This window comes from Pocillopora damicornis, chromosome 14 (assembly GCF_964200805.1).
Source record: "Pocillopora damicornis chromosome 14, jaPocDami1.2, whole genome shotgun sequence".
Taxonomy (NCBI): Eukaryota; Metazoa; Cnidaria; class Anthozoa; order Scleractinia; family Pocilloporidae; genus Pocillopora; species Pocillopora damicornis.
Genome location: NC_142683.1, coordinates 13,032,002 through 13,051,962, shown reverse-complemented (window position 1 = coordinate 13,051,962; position 19,961 = coordinate 13,032,002). Strand labels below are relative to the sequence as shown.

General features: G+C 37.4%; 3 protein-coding genes across 3 annotated transcripts; 1 reads left to right on the top strand and 2 right to left on the bottom strand.

Moving 5' to 3' along the window:
• Positions 1-1,128: 1,128 nt before the first annotated feature.
• LOC113664456 (mitogen-activated protein kinase kinase kinase 12) lies at positions 1,129-11,115 on the bottom strand. The gene is made up of 11 exons (XM_089193549.1): positions 10,353-11,115; positions 8,952-9,143; positions 8,195-8,353; positions 7,589-7,640; positions 6,488-6,594; positions 5,964-6,072; positions 5,330-5,460; positions 4,350-4,466; positions 3,774-3,902; positions 2,049-2,646; positions 1,129-1,643 (listed from the first exon to the last, which is right to left on the bottom strand). Exons 1-11 carry the CDS (start codon positions 10,784-10,786, stop codon positions 1,563-1,565), a joined length of 2,109 nt encoding a protein of 702 aa, XP_089049675.1. The 5' UTR covers positions 10,787-11,115; the 3' UTR covers positions 1,129-1,562.
• A 554-nt stretch (positions 11,116-11,669) lies between these two features.
• Positions 11,670-14,558, bottom strand: LOC113664460 (uncharacterized). Its single transcript, XM_027180054.2, has one exon. The coding sequence runs from the start codon at positions 14,556-14,558 to the stop codon at positions 13,053-13,055; it is 1,506 nt and encodes a 501-aa protein (XP_027035855.2). The 3' UTR covers positions 11,670-13,052.
• A 302-nt stretch (positions 14,559-14,860) lies between these two features.
• Positions 14,861-19,274, top strand: LOC113664461 (transmembrane protein 41A). Its single transcript, XM_027180055.2, has 5 exons — positions 14,861-15,015; positions 16,546-16,702; positions 17,099-17,260; positions 17,564-17,702; positions 18,835-19,274. The coding sequence occupies exons 1-5, from the start codon at positions 14,861-14,863 to the stop codon at positions 19,014-19,016; spliced, it is 795 nt and encodes a 264-aa protein (XP_027035856.2). The 3' UTR covers positions 19,017-19,274.
• The last annotated feature ends 687 nt before the right edge of the window (positions 19,275-19,961 follow it).

The window sequence follows — 19,961 nt, the reverse complement described above, 5'->3', positions numbered from 1 at the left end:
CTTAAAACCAGTGAATCTTTGCTTCTCACCCTGGCTATATCTTATACATAACAACAATAATAATAACAGTGATAATAATAATAATAATAATAATAATAATAATAATAATAACAATAGTAATTATAATAACGATAATAGTAATGATAATAATAATCATAATAATAATGATCATAATTATGACCGTAATAATAATCATAAAATAGTCCTAATAATATACGAGAAAAAAATTACTCTGTTCTGATTGGTTAAGATAAATGCAGTTTTCAGGTAATTCAATGCAGAAGAGGCTTAATTCAGTGCAAAGAAGTAACAAACTAGACATTCTGATTGGTCAGTAATCAAAGAAACTCACAGATAGCTAATCAAATGCGAACCTTGGATGTCGCAACATTTGGATACGCTCAAAATTTTCGAGCAAACAATGGCTGGCATTTTAAGTAGGTTTTCTTTCTTTCGCCACCGCAACAACAATACAGCAGCTGAAAAACATCTCTAACAACGTAAACACTTTTAAAAGCTCTGCTTTTTAGTTGTCGGTTTGGAAAAAAAAGTGGTGTTTAGAGAAGGTAATTGCCACGGAAATCGAAAATTACGAGGCGACTCAGCGAAACACTTTGCTAGAGCGATTCTACGCCGAAATTGAATACAAACATGGTTAAACCTCGCAAACGATTCTATTTCATCAAAAGTAATTCGGACACAGACTGGACAATTCCTTGAACTGTTTATCCGGACTTTGAACTTTTTTGCGCCTTTAAGATGTGAAAATATCATTGTATATTGTTTGACCGAACGCAGAATGTCACTTGCACTTGATGCGCGCGTTTTGCTCCTGCATAGTTATGATAGGCTATCTCGTATTTTTTCATGTAGACTATTAATACGAAATCAAAATATTTTTCTCGTGCAATTTGGAATACATAAGCACTCATCAATTATTTCAAAGACCACAAATTGCAATTTCGTTAGTCTTCGAAAACTTGACGAGTGCTTATTTACTCCAAATGTTGCGGTGTTGGAGATTACAAGAGTATTCTACAGCTTATTGTCTTCCGTCAGTAGTACTATCCGTGGAAAGAGAATCGTGCATCGTACAATTTTACACACACACAATAGTTATAAGTAAAATAATATACAAAAAAATAAGTTTTATTTTCATAAACAAGCGAGCAATACCAGCGCTGGATTAACATGAGATTCAATGTAATAAATATATTGCAGACGCAATCATAACACCAGAAATTAGAATACAAATTTCATTGACACTTGCTGATGGCCTATGAGCCACAAATTATGAATGTTTGAGCGCTTAAAACTTACGATAAAAAAGATAAAACTTCGATATTTGCAATTCAATTATGTGTCGTTGCTAAGCGATAGCAGGTGTTCATTTGCCTAGAGGTTCTGTTACAATTCAAATGACAAAGTCCACATTTAAGTAGAGCTCAGTCCCATTCTCAGCTAAATCGACCTTCAAAGAGACTGGGTACCATTTATGCATGGATTCTTTCAAAATTTGCTGCCCAGCAGCAAGTTAATTATTTATGGTAAATTAAAATATTCTACACAGATGAATCAGGAAGAGACAGGGTTTTATCTCCGTCTGCACAGCTTGTCTTTTTGTTCTCCTCTTGGGTGCAAGGCTGTAAAGAAAACGAGTATGAAAAACTAATAAACTAAATAAACAAGTATTTGTCCCCCGTTTAAGAGACAAATGACATGTTTAACCTGGTTCCGGCGACCTGGTCCCACCCTATGACCATGAGAGGTGCGCTTCCATTGTCACCGGCGTTGAATAAGCGGGAAAGCGGGAACATTTTGTGTCGAACATTCTAGACAATATTTCGTAAGAAAAAGAAATCTTACAATCTTTTGGCATTTAACCACACGAGTAAGCGAATATCCGACCTGCGTATTCGAGAGTAAATGACGTTTCCTTTTTATTTACAGCGGTAAAAGTCAGTTTATCCCAGTTCGAGCAAAGCCTATGACTGGAGAGTTCCCTTAGCCTATCTGGGTCTACAGATCCTATGTAAGTTGAAACTCACCTCTTCGTCTAGACACGATTCTGAAAATTGAAGAATGACGTTTGTAAATTGTTCATCTTCTGTCAGTTCCATAGAGTCGTTCGTCAGTTTAGGAATAAACTCTGGCTCGAGGTCGGATATTTCATCTGCCGAGCATTTCCGCGGTGAAAGATGATTACTCTCAGAGGAGCTCTCTGAGTTTGAGTTCCATCTTTTTCTCCGTTTCGCTATCCGTCCTGTGACATTGATGACAGGAGACCCAGGCGTGTAGGGGCAATCACTACAGGAGTGGCTTAATGTAGCAAGATTATTGTCAATGTCACTACAACTACCAGGACTCTCATCTGTATTACCCCAAGAAGTGCCTTCTATACGACCCTGACAACAAGGCCCCTTTTTGTGTCCTTTGTTTGGGCCCTCTGGGGACATAAGGTCCTTAATATTTTGGGTCAGAGCCCTTGGTGTTCCGGGTGATCTACGACGCTTTGATTTGTTTAAACAACCGCGACTTCTTTTAATCTTTTTAAAGTAACTCTGAGTCTGTTGATCGTCACTGTCGGCTTCTTGAGGCCAGCAGTCGTGTTCTGTTGGGCTGCTGGAACTGCTTGAGGTGTTGGGACTAAAAAAAAAGGAAAAAAAGGAACGAAAATAACAACACTTAGATGAGTCTACAATAATCTAATTTATCGTTACCATAGTTTCCAATTTAGTTTCGATAAACCAAAACTAAAGCAATCATAACTACCAGTCATAACAAAGATTGACATCATCATTAGCCATTGAGAACTTCAAGTAAAAACAGGTAACCTGCTTGAAGCGCGGGAAACCACGAGTGACCAAGATGGAATTGGTCCTAGTTTTGCATTTGCTTAGTTGAGATGTGGCGTAAGTTTTGTTTTTGACCAATCACAGAACAAAATAAAGCAAGACCATAAAAATCCAGGATCACTCACAATACTCACTTGAAAACTGCTCTAAAATAGCTTGTCATCGAGACATTGAACTGCAAAAACTAAAGCGACAAGCTCCCTGAGGATTCACAAGTGAGTCAACAACAGCGTATTCACATTCCACCTTGCTGCTCTCCGCTGAAGCCTGATCTTCTCCTGGCTCCCATTTACATTGTGGTATGACCGGTGAAACCGCCAGAGATCAGACGGCTGGCAAAGCAAGCCATTAATCTCATTTCTCATCAGCTCGCTTCTCTGCTTGTGCTACAGCATACGAGCCTACTCACAGGCAGACTACTGTCTTTCTCTCTCTTTCTCTCTCTCTCTCTCTCTCTCTCTCTCTCTTCCCCTCTACCCTCCCCTCCCCCTCCACACACAAACACACCCTTACATCTTCAATTCCCGTCTATCTCTCTGTCCGCTATCTCTACGTAGTAATTTAGTATCAACAACTAAGCGATTCTTCGTTCTGAGGAAGGACTAACGCTCGAAACGTCAGCTTTAAAACTCTTTACGGTGGCCAATTTACGTTATCAACTTAGTTGAGAATGCTACCTTTCCGTGTTATACTCTCCCACCAACACAACACCATAGTTTCTACAAAAACTTAGCCCCTTTATTCGTCTATCTCCACGTATCTTTGTGGCACCTTTTCCTCCTTAACTTATCCCTCCCCTCTCCCAAACTCTCTCCTTCCCTAATTACATCACTCCGCTTTTTCATCTCCTCCTCGCCCACCCGCTTATTTCTGTCCCCTTCCCCCCTCCATCTCGCCCTCTTTTCTTCCCATACTCACCAGCTTGAAGAGGGTAGCCTTGTGACCAATTGATCGAGCTCTCCTTTCTCCACATCAGAAGTGCGTCCCTTAAGCTCTGCCTTCATCTGCCTCTTCCTGATGTTTAGAACTCGAAATTGACGTTCGCGTCTGAAAAGACAGTTCACAGGAACGACAAAATAATGTTGTTTAGAAAAGGGTTAACACCTAGTAACCAGTTATCCACTCGTTTACTCAGTCTTTCTATACAACCGAGAGCATAAATTCGTAGATGAACCGTGTGACCCTTATAAGTGACTAGCATGTAATTTCTCCTTACGATATCATCCCTGAATCACACATTAAGGTCATGAGAATTAAGGAAATGATCACCAACTAAAGAAACTCTTGATTCTTAAACAGATTCTCCTTTTCAGCACTTAAGGATGTGTGTAGAGAACAGCATGGAGAATATGCATATTGATGTTAAGGCGATAGAGAATCGGAGTGAGAAGATCTCATATCTCAAATTTGATTCCAAGCGGGGTACTTGAGACTGTTTCCTTTCCCGTACCAAAACAAATTAAATCCCTCTTTAGCTTCAGTCTTTATTATCACCTGAGAAGTTCCTTTTCTCGGGCTTCCAGATGCTGCATGCATTCGTTTAATTCTTTGTACAAACTGTTAGCTCTCTCCAACTTCTGCTCGTAATGAACTCGGATATCCTGAGCATGTCTGAAATCAAACGCAAGAATAACGTCGTTCTACAAAAGTTGTTCGACTGTTTTTCATTTTTCGTTCATAATTTGTATCAAGAGAATAAGGCGTCTGAGAAAGATGTTACAAGCTCTAGAGCAAAATGACAGAGAACGTGCTAACAGTGTAAAAATAGAGCAGTTGGAGAGTTAAAACGTGGGGTTTACGGCGATGCTGTGGCCCTAACCAGCATGCTTAAAGTCGTACAAAATTCCGAATGAGCACCGCATCTCACAAAAGGAGGGAAATCAAGGGTTCCATTGACACTGATCAAATCCTGTTACCGGCGATCTACTACCGTCTCAAAGACCTCTTGCCGCCGTCTGTTTAGCCTGCGCAGGTTCTCGTGTTGGGTTTCGCCTTATGCCCCCTTTTCTGGGCACAGCCGCCTATTACATCATCAAACCCCTAGGCAATGCTTAGTGATATCTTGCTACACACGAACCAACTTTTATTGGACAGGGGAAACTCGTAGGGGTTTCGATAACTTTTCCTATGAGCGGTTGCCGATGGTGTGATAAGCGTCTGCCGTAAGGCGAAACCTAAACGCGAGAGCCTACACTCAGGCTAAACAGATCTAGAAGGCGATAAGAGATAGACCAGCGGTAACTTCATGGCTTTTATTGATTCCCCTGGGATCTTTAGCTCACATAAGAGACCAAGAAGACAAAGTTTGTAAAACAATGCAACACTTTGGCTATAAAAACAGCTTTAAATCTCAGACTGGGCCACTCGAATGACCAATCCAATAGCTCACGGTGACTCAAAAGTGTAATAAGGAGGGTAAACTTCACAGATAATACTTTCAATTAAAAGGAAGTTATTTTTTGTTTCGTTCTCACCGAAGCTCTTCCTTCCTTCTTCTAATGAGTTCCTCGTCAAGTTTTTGCAGTTGTTGAAGATTCTGCATGTGTACACTGCTTCTATTCTTCATCTTTTCGAACTGTTCCTTGATTTCCCCCCTCCATGTTATCTGCCAAAAATAAAATGAAACTTGTCAAGATTTCTTCACAGCCCCATACTTCATTTTGCATACAGTTCTTGGATAAAGAAAACAAAGGCGGAAATCTTTGTTCACCTCATCTAAATTTTGCTTTTTCACTTCAAAAATTATTAGTTCTCTTAAACTAAATAAAAATGCTCTTGTTTTTACCCATAATTAATAGTAATCCAAACAAACAAACAAAAAAACAAAATTGGGACACTGATTTAAAGCACAAGAATATTAATATCTCTTGGCCTGGCCCTATAACTCCCACAACTGATTAACACGTAACTTCTCCCTATAACATCCATACATCATCCAGCAAACAGGTAAGGAGAATACTCAAACTTATCAATTACAAGTTTTCATCTTGATCTAACATCAAATTCTCATAACAATCTACAAGGAAATATACAGCACCTAGAGGGGAGAATTAACAATCAGATCTTAGGGGTTTCAGGCATAACTGCATTTATGTCTTCTTTACTCACTTGTTGGTTCAAATAAAACTCCTGTGGAGTTTTGATCACGTCTCCAGCCGCAATGTCTACATGAAGAAGAACTTGTTGGAAAGATGGCCGATTCTTTGGTTTACTATTCCTAAGAGATGAATTTTAAGGACAAAAACTTGAGCTTTAATAGTAACATCATGAGAATTGTGTGGCAGACAATACAGAGAATTACATACCACTGATCTACACCCAGAAGTATTAATTAATAATGGTGACCTGAAGATTAAACCTTTTTAATTGATGACAGGGTGACTGGCCTGTCCCATTCCACTAAAAAAAGTGCTTAACCATTTGGGAGAAAATTGTTCCATCCAGGGGGAGCAGTCATGCTCACAATTACATGTTCAAGGAGATCAGCCATAATAATGAAAATAGGTTCTGAACGTAGGTTACTAATTTGGTCATTGTTCCAACACAGACATCCACAGACTTTTTCCTGATCAGTCAAGTTTAACAACTTCAAACTAAATCATTCAAAAGTACCAAAACATCGTCAACTTTACCAACAAAGTTTCATAAGCAGTTTAAAGCCTTCTGGACAGGTGGTTGGCACAGGGAGATGTAAACTGTTGCTGCCAACTCCCCAGATTATGGCAGAGGAATCCACATCCTACATAAACATTATATTAAAAGTCAATAGGCCATTTCACAGTTGTGTACATAGCTACCAAGCTAAGATTTATAATGAGGCTGAAGGTGACCTTCTTGTGATAAAGACCGGTACCTAGTTAGCATGATAACAGAGTAATTTACAATTGAAAAGCAACAAAGATTGTATCATAACAAGGTCACCCTTAGCTTCAAAGGCTTGGCAACCAAGTATGCAACTGTGAAATGACTATTCATTTTTAAAAATCTCATAATCAGTAACATGTAATAATGAAATTGTTACCTCTGCTGTGTTTCAAGCTAAATTCTCTTTTTCCCTTAAATATGGAATTTTGTAGAGGTGATAACTAAGGAGACCTCATTCAGTGCTTTCAATAAGATTTGAAAAAGGTGGCTAGTTCAGTAAAGCACCCACTGGAGAACAATATGAAAAGTAATTTCCCTCTTATTAGCCCATTAGTTCCATTCAGAATTAACCCTTTAACTCCCATGAGTGACCAAGACAGAATTTCTCCTTAAAATATCAGTACAATATCAAGCAGACAAGTGATGAGAATAAAGAAAAATATCAGCTAAGGGATAATAGGTTGATCCAAAACCAAATTCTCCAAACTAATATCACAAAAACTGTATGGCAGACAGTAAGGAGAATTACTAATGAGATCTTGGGAGTTAAAGGGTTAACTGGCTTCAAACAGAGTTTTTCAGTGTTAAACTTTCAGTTGGTAAATGATCATTAAATATTAGTCTCCTTTGTAAAAATTGTTTTACTGATCATTTCATTTCTATTTAAAATCTTCCATTTGCTGACATGCAAACCTGCAGCCTGGTCTTATTGAAAGCACAACTCATTGATCCAAGTGAGTGACTGATCATTGTGCATAAATATCTCTGAATAAAATACATAATATTAAAATAGTTCTAATTTGAAATGCGTAGTTTAGTTTGTAAGGTGTTGTTGTTGCTTATATATTGTATGGGCCTACTATACTTACCCTGTAGGGCATTTCTCCTGTGAGTAACTCCCACAAAAGGACACCAAATGACCTGAACAAGTTTCAATGACAAAAACAAAAAGTTAAACCTGTTGGTAATAGGACTAAGTGGTATCCAATTTGGTCCGTAATCATACAAGTGATCAATGAAATCGGAGGACTGCTAAGTGGGACTGCAATTTGTTAATTGCACGTGTGAATGCAGACAGAATTGGACAACATGGAGTCCAGTAAACAATTAATCAAAACTACGACAAAACTTGAGGAAAAAATGTTAATTATTTTCGTAAAATAAAACAACACTTAACTCGATGAAATGTGAGACACCAGTGTGTGCACATGGTGCATTCTGTCCACTTACACATATATAACATGTTAACTGTCCCTTTAACTGTTCTATCACACTGTCCAATTACAAGCATGATACATACACAGTTCTATTAGTGCTCAAATCGGGCTGGTGATAGCCAATTATATTCAAGAATTTTTTTATACTTTCAATTTAGAGTAGAAATAAGGGTCATATAGTGGAACCTACATTGAGTGGAAACTGATTGGGGATTAGGACCCTGTTACATGTACTTGAAAAACAGTAAGAAATCTTACCATACATCAACCTTCTCAGAGCAGGGCTCATTTCTGATAACTTCAGGAGCCATCCAAGCAACAGTTCCAGCAAATGTCATCTTAGCACTCTTTTCACTGAATTCCTTACAGGTACCAAAGTCAGATATTTTGAGCAGGTCATCTGCACCAACAAGGATGCTGAAAAAATATTAAACACAAGAGACCTGAAATCATCACAAGAATCTACCATTCAGCCTGTTCTCCTTAAATTCTGATTGGTACCCATGCAATTTCATCTCCTGTAATAAGTGTTAATTAAAAGAACTTTTTTTTTTTTAAATGAATGATTTATAAAATCCTTCCAAATGTGTAGGAATACCATGTAGATGTGAATGTTACTGACAGTCAAATCTCTCCACAACAATCACCTCATGCACTGGTGCAAACAAACGAGCACTTGTTGTAGAGAATTTGCCATCGTAGGAAGGTTGGGATGTAAAAGAAAAATGCCAGTTTTGAACAAAATATAGTTTATTAAAAAAAAAATGCTTAATGTAAACTGCAAAACATATTAACTCATTCAAACTTGGGCAGTATAGGAAATCAAGAATTGGGTGTTGAAAAAAAATTGATAGGGTACAGAAAGTCTATCAGGTTGATGAGTATCCACTTTTATTTTCAATTTAATTGTATGATATAAAAAAAACAACATTGTGTGATCTTTGTAATACTTCAAATATACTAATTATATTGAATAAAAGGATTTCTTTTCTGAGAAATTTTAATTGTTACTTACTTTGGAGACTTCAAATCCCGGTGAATAATTTTGTGAACATGAAGATAATGCATTCCATCTGCAATTTGCTTTGACCACTTCACCAGTAAGAAAGGAGTGATTTGACGTCCATTACGTAAAACCTCATATAGTTGACCATTTGGACAGAATTCCATAACTATGCAGTGAACTGGAGCTTGATTGCATATTCCTCTGAGTGAAAAAATAATATTTAATTCAAAATCATTCAGGAGCTGAATCAAATCAGTAATTGCTTACCTTTCATCATTATGGCTACCCCAAACTAAAAATCTTTCTTCAAACTCTATATGCTGATCTTGGAAATGGAATTTAAGCCTTTTACTCTCAAGCTCTCGTTACTATTTCTCCTTACTGTACACTATACAATTCTTCTGTTGTCAATTTGGAGAATTTGTTATTGGATCAACTAATAATCTCCTAATTGATAATTCTGTTTACTCTCATCTTTATTCTCTTGTGTGGTTGATATTGTGTTGATATTTTAATGAGAAATTATGTCTTGGTCACTTCTGGGAGGGGAAGAGTTAAACTAAGCTGAAAAATTTATATGAGGTAGGGAGGGTAAAGTCTGACACAAATTGTAAGAGGAAAGACAGCAATGGAATAAACTCATGCATTGTCAACTTCCCTCACAATTATTACTGCTGATCAAATTTACAGAAATCAACATATCAATATCACCTGGTACAGTGAGTCACTAGCTTAGCCTTTTCAAAGCCAAGAGTGATCAAGACAGATTTTCTCTTTAGAATGTCAATAAAAAATCAAGCAGACTTAGAACAATATCAATTAGGGGAATATAAGTTGTTCCAATGATAAATTATCGGGAGTTAAATGGTTGAAGTGATTTCCTCCGTTAAAATTACCATGCATATAGACAACATTAAAATTATTCTTTTAACATTATAATCACTTGCTTGCGAAGGCAAAATTATTCTTTCATCATTATCATTTGCTTGCGAAGGCAAAATTATAATCTTTATCCCAAAAGTGGACAACAGAAAACAGAAATATCAAAACATTAGGAAAAAAAAAAGAAAAAAGAAAAAAAGAAAAAAAAAAGAGTCACAAGAGAAAAAACAAGATCAAAGTACGCTTTATAAACACGTCGAGGAAATCTTGTAGGAACGATTTTAAATATAGCAGCAGTCAAAAAAACATTCTTAGACTAATTTTTTAGTCTTAAATATGTTGATTAAATTCAAAATAAACCGAACCGTTTTAATCCTAAAACTGCCATCAATCGAAAAGCTATCTAAATAAAATAAATTTTAATTTTTTTCTCATTTGAGACCTGTCTGTACCAGTAATGTTCGACCTTCACTCGAACAATAATCCTTGACATCTAAGAAAAGCAAATTTACAAACAAATTTTCTCACCTGAATTTGACAATGTTCGGATGATTTATGTTCCTCAAGTGTTTAATGTCGGTATCAGCCTCGCGACGAACTTTCTTCACTGCGACTTGTTGTCCAGCATAAAGTCCCAAAAATACTGCCCCTTGAGCGCCAGAACCCAACCATTCCAGCTCGCCAATTTCGTCAAATGGAATAACCCACGGATCTGATTTCCGCTCTTTTGAAGCCTTACCGAGAATCATCCACACAGGTTTCAGACATCCTAATAAACGCTGTAAAAGACCGGCCAGAGAGGGCGAATTTGAAGGATGATCTTTGTTCGGCGAAGCTTGACTTTGATCGCTCTCTGGTTTTGGCAAGAAATCCCCAACAGATTTTCCTCCAGGGGAAAGCCCGCCGTTTTGATCCAGTGAATCGATCCTTGTGATCGTAAAGTCTTCGGTTTTTACGTTCATATTTCTGTCCTTTAACAACAGTCACTAGCGATCCAGACTTCAGACTTTCTTTCCATTGTCGTTTGGGTTAAACACCCTTCATCTTCAGCGAGTTTGTGATCGTTCGGCCATGATAAAACCATTACGGTGATAAAATTTCATTTTCTACCTGACAAAAAGCATATTTAATCTTCGGTGTTGACACTTTAACGCTTCCGATATTTCGCTTTCGAGATCTGAGCCTAGGACGAGAAAATTATCTCATATTTACGTCAAAAAGGTAGCAGATCCTGGAGCATGAAGTTGATGTTTATAATTTTCGGACGAATATGGCGGTATGTCATGTGATTAGTTCAGTTTGTCAACAAACGACAACCAATCACACAGAGCTTCACAGGTGATGTGCTCTAACAAATGAAAACATTGCTGGTAGGGAAAGAAATACACTACATTTTTTTAACAGGAAAATCCTTGTCTTCTTAATTGCTTCATTATATTTTTCAGGGTACCAGTAAAAATTATTCCGCTCAGTTAATCTTCACATCCCGCTGCTAAACAAATTTTAACAAATGGTACCAAAGTCTGTTGACAATCCTGAGATCAGTTGTGTTTCGGTACGATCAAAATCGTTTCACAGTGAGTTAGTAGTTTTTTGATCATAACAAGATCCTCAAGGATCCAGTTATGAAGTGAATAAAAATTTCGTTTAGCTCTAGCTACGAAGATACAATGTTGATAATTTATGCACGATCTGCATTCTCCGTGTTCAACTGGTCTTAATTTCACGCAAGCTTGAAAAATGCAGGGAATTTTGCCCGTTAGAGTGTTTCAAGTTCGTGTACTCCTTCCCCTCTCTGATATTCATTGTGTCGTATGAACATAAACATGATCACCAAGTGTTCGAGTGTTTTAGTTCTTTAATTTCATTTATTTGAGAGTGCTTTGCTAAAGTAATGTTTATCAGATAACAATGGCTTGATTTCTACACCTAAAAACTGCCTGTAAAGGTTTGCTCCCCCTTAAGGTTAGGATCAGCAGAAAATTAGCATTTTAGTATCGCAAACTTCATCATTCAGAATCGCACTTTCCAGAGCAACACAAGTATCAGTGGGAGCGATAACTATTACAGAACCTTTCAGACTAACTTGGCAAATAATTATATTTTAAAACAGGCGATAAATGTGTTTGTACATTTTCTTAAGGCAGAAGTATTGAATCAAGGGAACCCATCTCTACGATCTGTCTCTGAAACTAGTTTCGTGCATCTTTTCCCTTCGGGTGATGTAAACAAATTACCTAATGTCTAGTCATAGGGACAAAAACTGGTCATTGGCAACTTGCCATAAAAACTTGAAATGTTTCTCCAAGTCATGCTTTTCCCCTCGTGAAAATTACCCTGCGGTGCAGGTATCTCATACTTAGACCTTCCACGGCCAGGGGGTTGTATTTAGTTACAGTTACACGGCAAGATCTGGGTACGAGATTAGTTTGCAGGGTTTGTATTCTCCTGTCCTGACGGGGGAGAAAAGGGAGCAGGGGAATTAGAGGGAAGTTTTAAAGAGGGACTGTGGCCCCTGAATGAAGATTCTACCTTTCTCAAGTGGCCAATAAATTTAGTTAAGCTTTAAAACGTCACACATCTGCGTCAAGATACGATCCACATTGATCGTGATAGCCTGCGTACAACCAAACTTACGTAACCTTAAAAAAAAAAAAAAAAAAAAAAAAAAAAAAAAAAAAAAAAAAAAAAAAATTTGCCAGGCCAAGGAGCCCTCTCTAGTTTTTTTTTTTTTTTTTTCGAAGATAGAATGCGGTTGTACACAGCCTACGATAATGATAGCCTTTGTCGTTGTCATAAATACCGCCTTTTTCTTTTCTGAAGATCGTCGCCATAGTCAACCCGCCTATAATTATCCTCTTGGTTATCAACGTCATAATGATTCGTTTTTAATGTCGTTACCATAACAACCACTCAGTCACCTTCACCATCATTATCATCATCCATTCATCTCTCTCGTCTCCAGTATCAAAGTTACCGGTAGTATCCAAGCAACTACGCACCTACCCCTCCCCTGAGCCAAGATTAACCCTAAGTCGCTACCAGTTGACTATTGTTAGGTTATGGGAGGGGTAGGTGCGTAGTAACTAAGATACCGTCATCGGTATTCGTCAACATCGTCACTATCGTTGTCATTATCAATGTCATCGTCATCATCATCAACATCATTCACTCGCCATCTTGGTCATTGTCATCATCTTTGCGACGACTTTCACTTCAACATCACCATCATTGCTTCTGGCACGGTTTCAGTGGTCTGTTCACAATTTCGCACTTACCCGGCTCAAAATACTCAAACCGCGGTGTGATCGCTACGTCATTGCAAACAAATGTCTTCCATGCAAATTGAAGCCTCGTAATACACGGCTGTCCTTGGAACTCGCATGTTTCGCCAGCAACGCCAGCTAAGAATCCACAGATTCCAGGCGGACTCTGGCTTCGAACGGTCGCGTGACTACCCTGACAGCTACCTTGATAATCGGGGCAAAATCCACGATAAGACTTCAAACCACCATAAGAATCCTTATTTGTATAAAACGCTAGGCTGTTAATCAGCGTTCCGCTCTGAACTTCCACCTTTACAATCTTTTCATTTTCTTTGAGAAAGATTTCGTTTTGTTTTTGTCCTGACTTGACGCCGTACAACCACCTCGAGTTATTGCTGTAAAAGACCTCTAATCCACGAATAGATCGCGGCTCTTCTGTTGGAAAGTTCCTCCAAACGGTTATTCCTGTAATGTAGACGCCTTCATCATTGACACCATCAATCGAGTCCTCAAGAAAATATCGACCGGTTATGAATTTTTTTTTGGATGGAATTTGTTGGGTTCCTACAAAGGTTCGACCCCATGTGACTACGCACTTGGCGAAATCCCTTCTTTTGGCCCAGTTTGAATCGGTCGAACCATCTCCAGTTTCATTCGATTTCACCGTCATTGCTTTTTCAACGATCGCTTCACAACGGCAGCCAATAATTAAGCTGTGCTTTAAGACCTCTTGGAGATGCTCCTTTGATAGAGTTGGAAGCCTCACGAGGGCCAAAAGTTTCGGTAATAAATCTGCTCGTTTACCAAGATCATACTGCACGTATCGAAACACAGCTTGTAAAACAACGCTCTCTCTCTTATCGGCGCGAGGAATCAAATTATCAACAACTACACAGATGCTCTCTTCTCTCAGTAACTCCGTCAATAAATGATGTGGAAGATGAATAAAATCTTGCGTCATGCAAATTTCTGTGAAATAGCGTACGGCGACCAATTTCGCCTCTTCCCTCAAATACTCGAAGGCAAACGTGTCTGCGATTTGAAGAGCGTTCAGACAGTTGTTCTTATTGAGATTTTCTTCCAAGAAGCGTATGCATTCTTTTTGCACGAACTCGATTCCAAGATAATTCGCGACTTCCAGAATGTATTGAACATTGTCGGTGGTAATGTCGACAGTTCCTGAGTACACAAATCGAACCAAACTCGTTATGGCGTCTTCGTCGAAATCAAGAAGTTCGACTTCGTTTGATTTTCCTTCGACCCAATTCGCTCCGAAAAGCGCTTCGAAGTACTTGCTTGATAGCGCTAAGACAGCACGATGGGCTCGTAACTTTCGATCTTTACCAATTTTAAGAGTGACGTCGCAAAATCTCTCTTCCTTCTGCATCCAAGTTAGACCACTCCAAAGGAAAAATCCGTGTGATGGATCTTTTGCGGTGTAAGGACTATCGACTCGAGACGATTTCATCGGTGGTTTTTCGATTTCTGTTGTTTGTGAAGAAATCTTGCTGTTATTTGAGCTTGTCAAATGAAAAGCGAAGACGTAATTTCCATATCAGAGTGCTGCCGATAAAACATAAACGAAGCTCCGCGTGACAGCCTCGCGTGACACTGTTGAAATCACGCGATTATAAAAATTTCGACACCAGTCTATAAACCCTGATTCTAGCCTGGCGAGGTTACAAACAAACCAACATGTCGGCATTTTCCTGACTTGTAGAAATATTTGCGACCATTGTGGGGATTCAGACTCTAGAACACCGTCGTAGAATGATGAGGACACCTTCCAAAACACAGAGAACCTTATTTTGTATTCTAGGCATTGGTTCTACTTTTTTTTCAGCTACACTTTTTCTTACCTTACTGTCGATGTTTCGACCACCATTCACAGCTAATCCCAGTACAGAGACAAACGAAAGTGAAAGGTGAGCAGGTAAAATCGCAGGCAGTTCACTCGGCGAGTATTAATAGGAGTGCGAGACTACAATATTCTCTTCTGACTTAGGTCTTAGCTATGAGGAGTTGAGATAAACCAGACATTCAGAGTAATTTTCAATTGAGTATCAAAAGTGATCTGAGACTGGTTTCGCTTTGCTTCGGTCTGCGATTGATCCAGAAAATTCGCGCCATCCTCTAAACCAATCAGACGCCAAATGATAACCAGCCGTTACAAGGTCTCCCTCGTTTTCCCGCGCTTTTAATGGTTTTCCTGTTTTTGTTTCGAGTCCTCACTGGCTAATGATGACGCAAACCTTTGTTATGAATAGCTGTTTTGCTCTAGCAGACTACAGGATAGGAGATGTGGGGTATATTTGACAGTTCGAGAAGTTTTGAGAGTGTTACGAAAATTTTTAGTCAAATTTTGGTGGTTTTGCACTTTACTTTTTTGTGTAAGGTTATTCTCTTGTCTGTACCCTTCTGTGGCCAATCCACCTCCATTTCCACTGACTGATTTATATTTAAAAGAGTTCCTGACCTAATCCATAGCTCATTGTGCCAAGATTTCTACACAACCCCATACTTCATTGTGCATGCAGTTCTTGCATAAATAATACAATAGCCAAAACAATAGATGGCCTCTGAGACCAGGGCTGAGTTGTTCAAAGCTGGGTTTAGATAACCCAGGGTTAGTGTGAAATCGGATTTCAGCTCTGGAAGCTTTAAAGGAAAATTCAGTAGAATTCTTTTTGTCAACAATTTGATGATTAGATGCTCCATATAGAGTAGAGGAAAATGATCCCAAAAAGGCTATCGAACAAAGAAGTATAGAAACCCAGATTAAAATTTAACTCTGGATTAGCGCTAATCGGCTTTCGAAAAACTGGGCCCAGGGCTTTGTTTAACCTCTTTAACCCCTAATATATATATAACCCCTGTATACTCTGTGGCTATATAGGCTGTATGAACTGACATCAGATCGTGTCAATACTAGAACAAAAGATTTTAGAGTGCCACACAATATACTTACCAAGCAAGAAACTTAGAGGCACAACAGAGTATTGTTTTGAGGATCAAAGGTGTATAAAGAAGTTGCTTTTAAAACTGCAACACTTGCAATATCGTGGTTGCAGTCGCAGTTATGGTTACTGTTATTGCAGTCACAACCATGATATTAAATTGCTCTACTGGTGGGCTAACACGCAAAATGTTAGCTTTTAAATGCTTTACGGTGGCCAATTTACATTATCAACTCAGAATTGATAATACTAAATTACCCTGTTATACTCTCCCACCAATGCAACACCATAGTTTCTTTAGAAACTTACCCACTTTATCAGTTAGGAGTTGTCATCTTGATGTAACCCCAAGTTCTTGTAAATAATTCACAAGAAAATTTGTAGCTGCTAGTGGGGAGGATTAACAATCAGATCTTGTGAGCTTAAAGGTTGACTAGAAAATATGACCATATATGTTGGAGTTATATTATGTTCTGTTATGATATTTTGGTTTTTCAGTTATGAGCTACATTTTCCAAGTGATCTTGAGGATCTGAAGTCTTTAGCCAGTCTATTGAAGCAATACAGACAAGATAATTTTGGTTATGTGATTCTGCTGTTCTGTAGTGCATATTTGTACAAACAGACATTTGCCATTCCAGGGTCTGTTTTTATGGTAGGTGTTTATAACAAGCTAAGATTTTAGAATGAATAAAAAATTAAAAGAGAAATAAAGAGATGATTAAATAAGTGATCAGGTAAGTAGGTATTAGTTGATAAGTAAATGAATAAAGAACGAAAAAATTACTTGGTATTAAAAAGAAAAAAAAAAGATTAAAAATGAAAATTAGAATAAAAAGATAAAGTCTGTGGATTAGGAGTAATTTTCCCCAGCAAATACTCAGTATTTTCTTAGCGAAAATTATGGCTATCATCTTTGATTTTAATGGCAGGGGAAGGCTGGGGAGAGAAAGAAATTTGTTCCAAGGGGGTGAGAGATGGTTAAAAATTAACAGAGTTAATTAAACCTCAGATTAATAATATCCTATTTTCTGTGCAATCTTATTTTCAGAATTTGTTAGCTGGTGCAATATTTGGTATTTGGATTGGATTTCCATTGGTTTGCACCTTGACTGGATGTGGAGCCACATTTTGTTATCTGTTATCTAAAGCATTTGGCAAAGTGCTTTTACTTCAATATTTTCCAGACAAAATCCAGGCCTTGCAGGGCAAGGTGAGAGAGGACAGATGCATACATTATATCACCAATGACAATGTTTTCCTTTTTATCATATAAACCAAAAAAAAAACATGTTGTAAACCACAGATGAAGTCAAAATGTGATAAGTTCATCAGTGACATACTAGGCTGTGCTTTTTGTTTATTATGTCATCTGTGATTTACTACTGAGCGATACGTGGTAAAATTGAATCAACCTATTCATTAATTTTATTGAAAAGGATTGTTGTTGAAAGGCACTCACTATTAACAAATATGTAATAAATATGTAATCTAGAGCATTTCTTGTATTTTTCAGGTCCAAGAGAACCTTGATGGTCTGTTTTTCTTTTTATTATTCTTGAGATTGTTCCCTATGTCTCCCAACTGGTTCCTAAACATGTCATCGCCAATTTTGGAAGTACCCATTACACATTTCTTTTTCTCAGTTGTAATTGGTAAGGATACCTGACTTGCTGATTTTGTTTAATTTGGTTTGTTTAATTATGAGAATTTCTGGGGTTAATCCTTTTACTGCTGTGAGTGACCAAGACAGAATTTTTTGTCACTATATCTAATAGTATACAGTATGCAAACAAGTCATGAGAATATCAAATATTGGGAAATGGCACAATGAACACAAAAGCTTATGAATGCAAATAAACACAAAAGAAAAAAAAGCAAATCAGTGAAGATGTAAATACTACTACGCGACTGCAGAAACACAACAATACTCTCAGTTACTGTAACCTGACAAACATTTCAATCAAGTATCTCTTTCGTCACTTATTTTTCTCATCATGCCAAAATGTTCTGCTCTTCATATACTATGGCTTTCAATATAAAAGTTATTGTGGAAGCTGAAGCTGTAGAAAGCAGCTTGGAAATCACTCAAGATTATGGACTTAGTCAGTCCATGGTGCGATGCTGGAGAAGGGACCAGGTGACAATTTTTTCTGGCAAGCTTAAGATGTCTGCAAAACGTGCAGAAATGGACCATTTCACTCCCAAGTGTCCCAAACTAGATGAGTACTTGTTTTTGAATCCCAAACCCTCGGCTATAAGTTGAACCCCGTTTCTTGTAAAAAAAAAAGTCTCCCAACCTTTTGTGTCAAATACTGAAAAAATTGCTCAGCTTATAGGTGAAGAAATATGGTAACTTATGGAATCTTTCACTAAATTATTGCTGTACAGTCATATTGAATCATAGAAAAAGTTGTGGTTTGCCAATGTGGTCAATACACTTTATATATCAATTACAATATTTTCCCTGCTTTTTAGAGACTTTGACTGTAGATCTCAGTGTTTTGTCCACATACTGCAAATCTCCCTCTGTCATCAGTTCACAAGGTGACACATTCACAGTCGAACTTATTGACTGAAGAAGATTTTGTACTATGCAGTTGAAGTGTTGCAATTCACATTGAAAGTGACTGCATTTTGAGAAAAGTGATTATGCTTTATATAGAATACCTTGTGCTCTCTGTGAAGCCCACAAACATAATACTAAAAGAAAGTAAAATCAAAAATTTTATTTCTGAATTTGTTTTTTTCCTTTGTTTGTTTGTTTTTTATTTTTTGCCTTTTTAGGTCTGATGCCATACAATTTCATATGCTGTCAAACTGGTTGTATTTTGTCACAGTTGACATCTCTAGATGAACTGTTTACTTTTAATGTTGTCATCAAGCTCTGCGGCATAGCTGTTATGGCATTATTACCTGGTTTAATTGTCAAGAAACTTCACAAAGCCAAAAAATCCCATTCCGATTGACTAGATTGCTGCAATTTTTTCAAAAATTTTATGAAAATTATCTTTTAGGGAATGTGAAAATATGAATTTTTTGTAGTATTTATGACGTGGGAATATAAACTTTTCTTAATGTGCGGAAGATTTGGTAGTCATCGACATCTTAATTATTATATGTGTCCTAATTGTGCTAATAAAAATTATTGAGACAACTATTTAAAATGAAAGCAGAACATGTACTTTATGCCAAAAAAGAAATAAATTATATCAAAAGCTTCTTTATTCTTGTATACAGAATGTTTATTCTTGATGATATGTTAAAGATTGTTCACATCAGAGACATGACACTTATCTTAAAAACTGTTTGTGGAAAGTTTTCCCATTCTATGAATTATTTGCAAAAACAAAATTAATTAAAGGGTCTTTTATTGAAGAAATGATGTATTTACTTTTATATGATAGCTTGAATTATGTTAGTTAATTAGTTCTTACTTACATGATCTATTAGAGGACAGAATGATAGGCGATGTCAGCATTAACCACACACCACTCTTCTATCTTGTAACATGGATTCCATGTTGCCGTGGGTCTCACAGGACACGCTTCAATGTGTTTGGAACATTTGTGACACACTCGGTTGTGCCTTAATCATGCGCCAAGTTTTTCTTTCTTACACATTCCGATGTAATCTGTCATCTATTACTGAACATGGAGTGTATTTATAATTTTTTTTTTCCAGTTCAAATTAATGAATATTTAAATAAATGAAAAAAATTAATGATTGAGTACACGAATGAATGCGGGAAAGAAAATAATGAATTGAATTGGGTGAATGAATGGTTGAATGGGAGTGACTTAAACTTCTTGGTATTTACTGCATTATAAATAGAGCTCTTACGTAAACTGAGCAAGAGATGCTGGCTTTGGCGAGAAAATTGCACCGTGATCGCAGACTGCATGCCCATGCGT

Bases quoted from the DNA above. Each gene is read 5' to 3' on its own strand.
- LOC113664456 (XM_089193549.1), bottom strand. From the start codon at position 10,786: ATGAACGTAAAAACCGAAGACTTTACGATCACAAGGATCGATTCACTG. The intron at 9,144-10,352 runs GTGAGAAAATTT...TTTTTCACTCAG, and splicing joins CCGAACATTGTCAAATTCAG to AGGAATATGCAATCAAGCTC. The intron at 7,641-8,194 runs GTAAGATTTCTT...AAACTTGTTCAG, and splicing joins TCTGAGAAGGTTGATGTATG to GTCATTTGGTGTCCTTTTGT.
- LOC113664460 (XM_027180054.2), bottom strand. From the start codon at position 14,558: ATGAAATCGTCTCGAGTCGATAGTCCTTACACCGCAAAAGATCCATCA.
- LOC113664461 (XM_027180055.2), top strand. From the start codon at position 14,861: ATGATGAGGACACCTTCCAAAACACAGAGAACCTTATTTTGTATTCTA. The intron at 15,016-16,545 runs GTGAGCAGGTAA...TTGGTTTTTCAG, and splicing joins GAGACAAACGAAAGTGAAAG to TTATGAGCTACATTTTCCAA. The intron at 17,261-17,563 runs GTGAGAGAGGAC...TGTATTTTTCAG, and splicing joins TCCAGGCCTTGCAGGGCAAG to GTCCAAGAGAACCTTGATGG.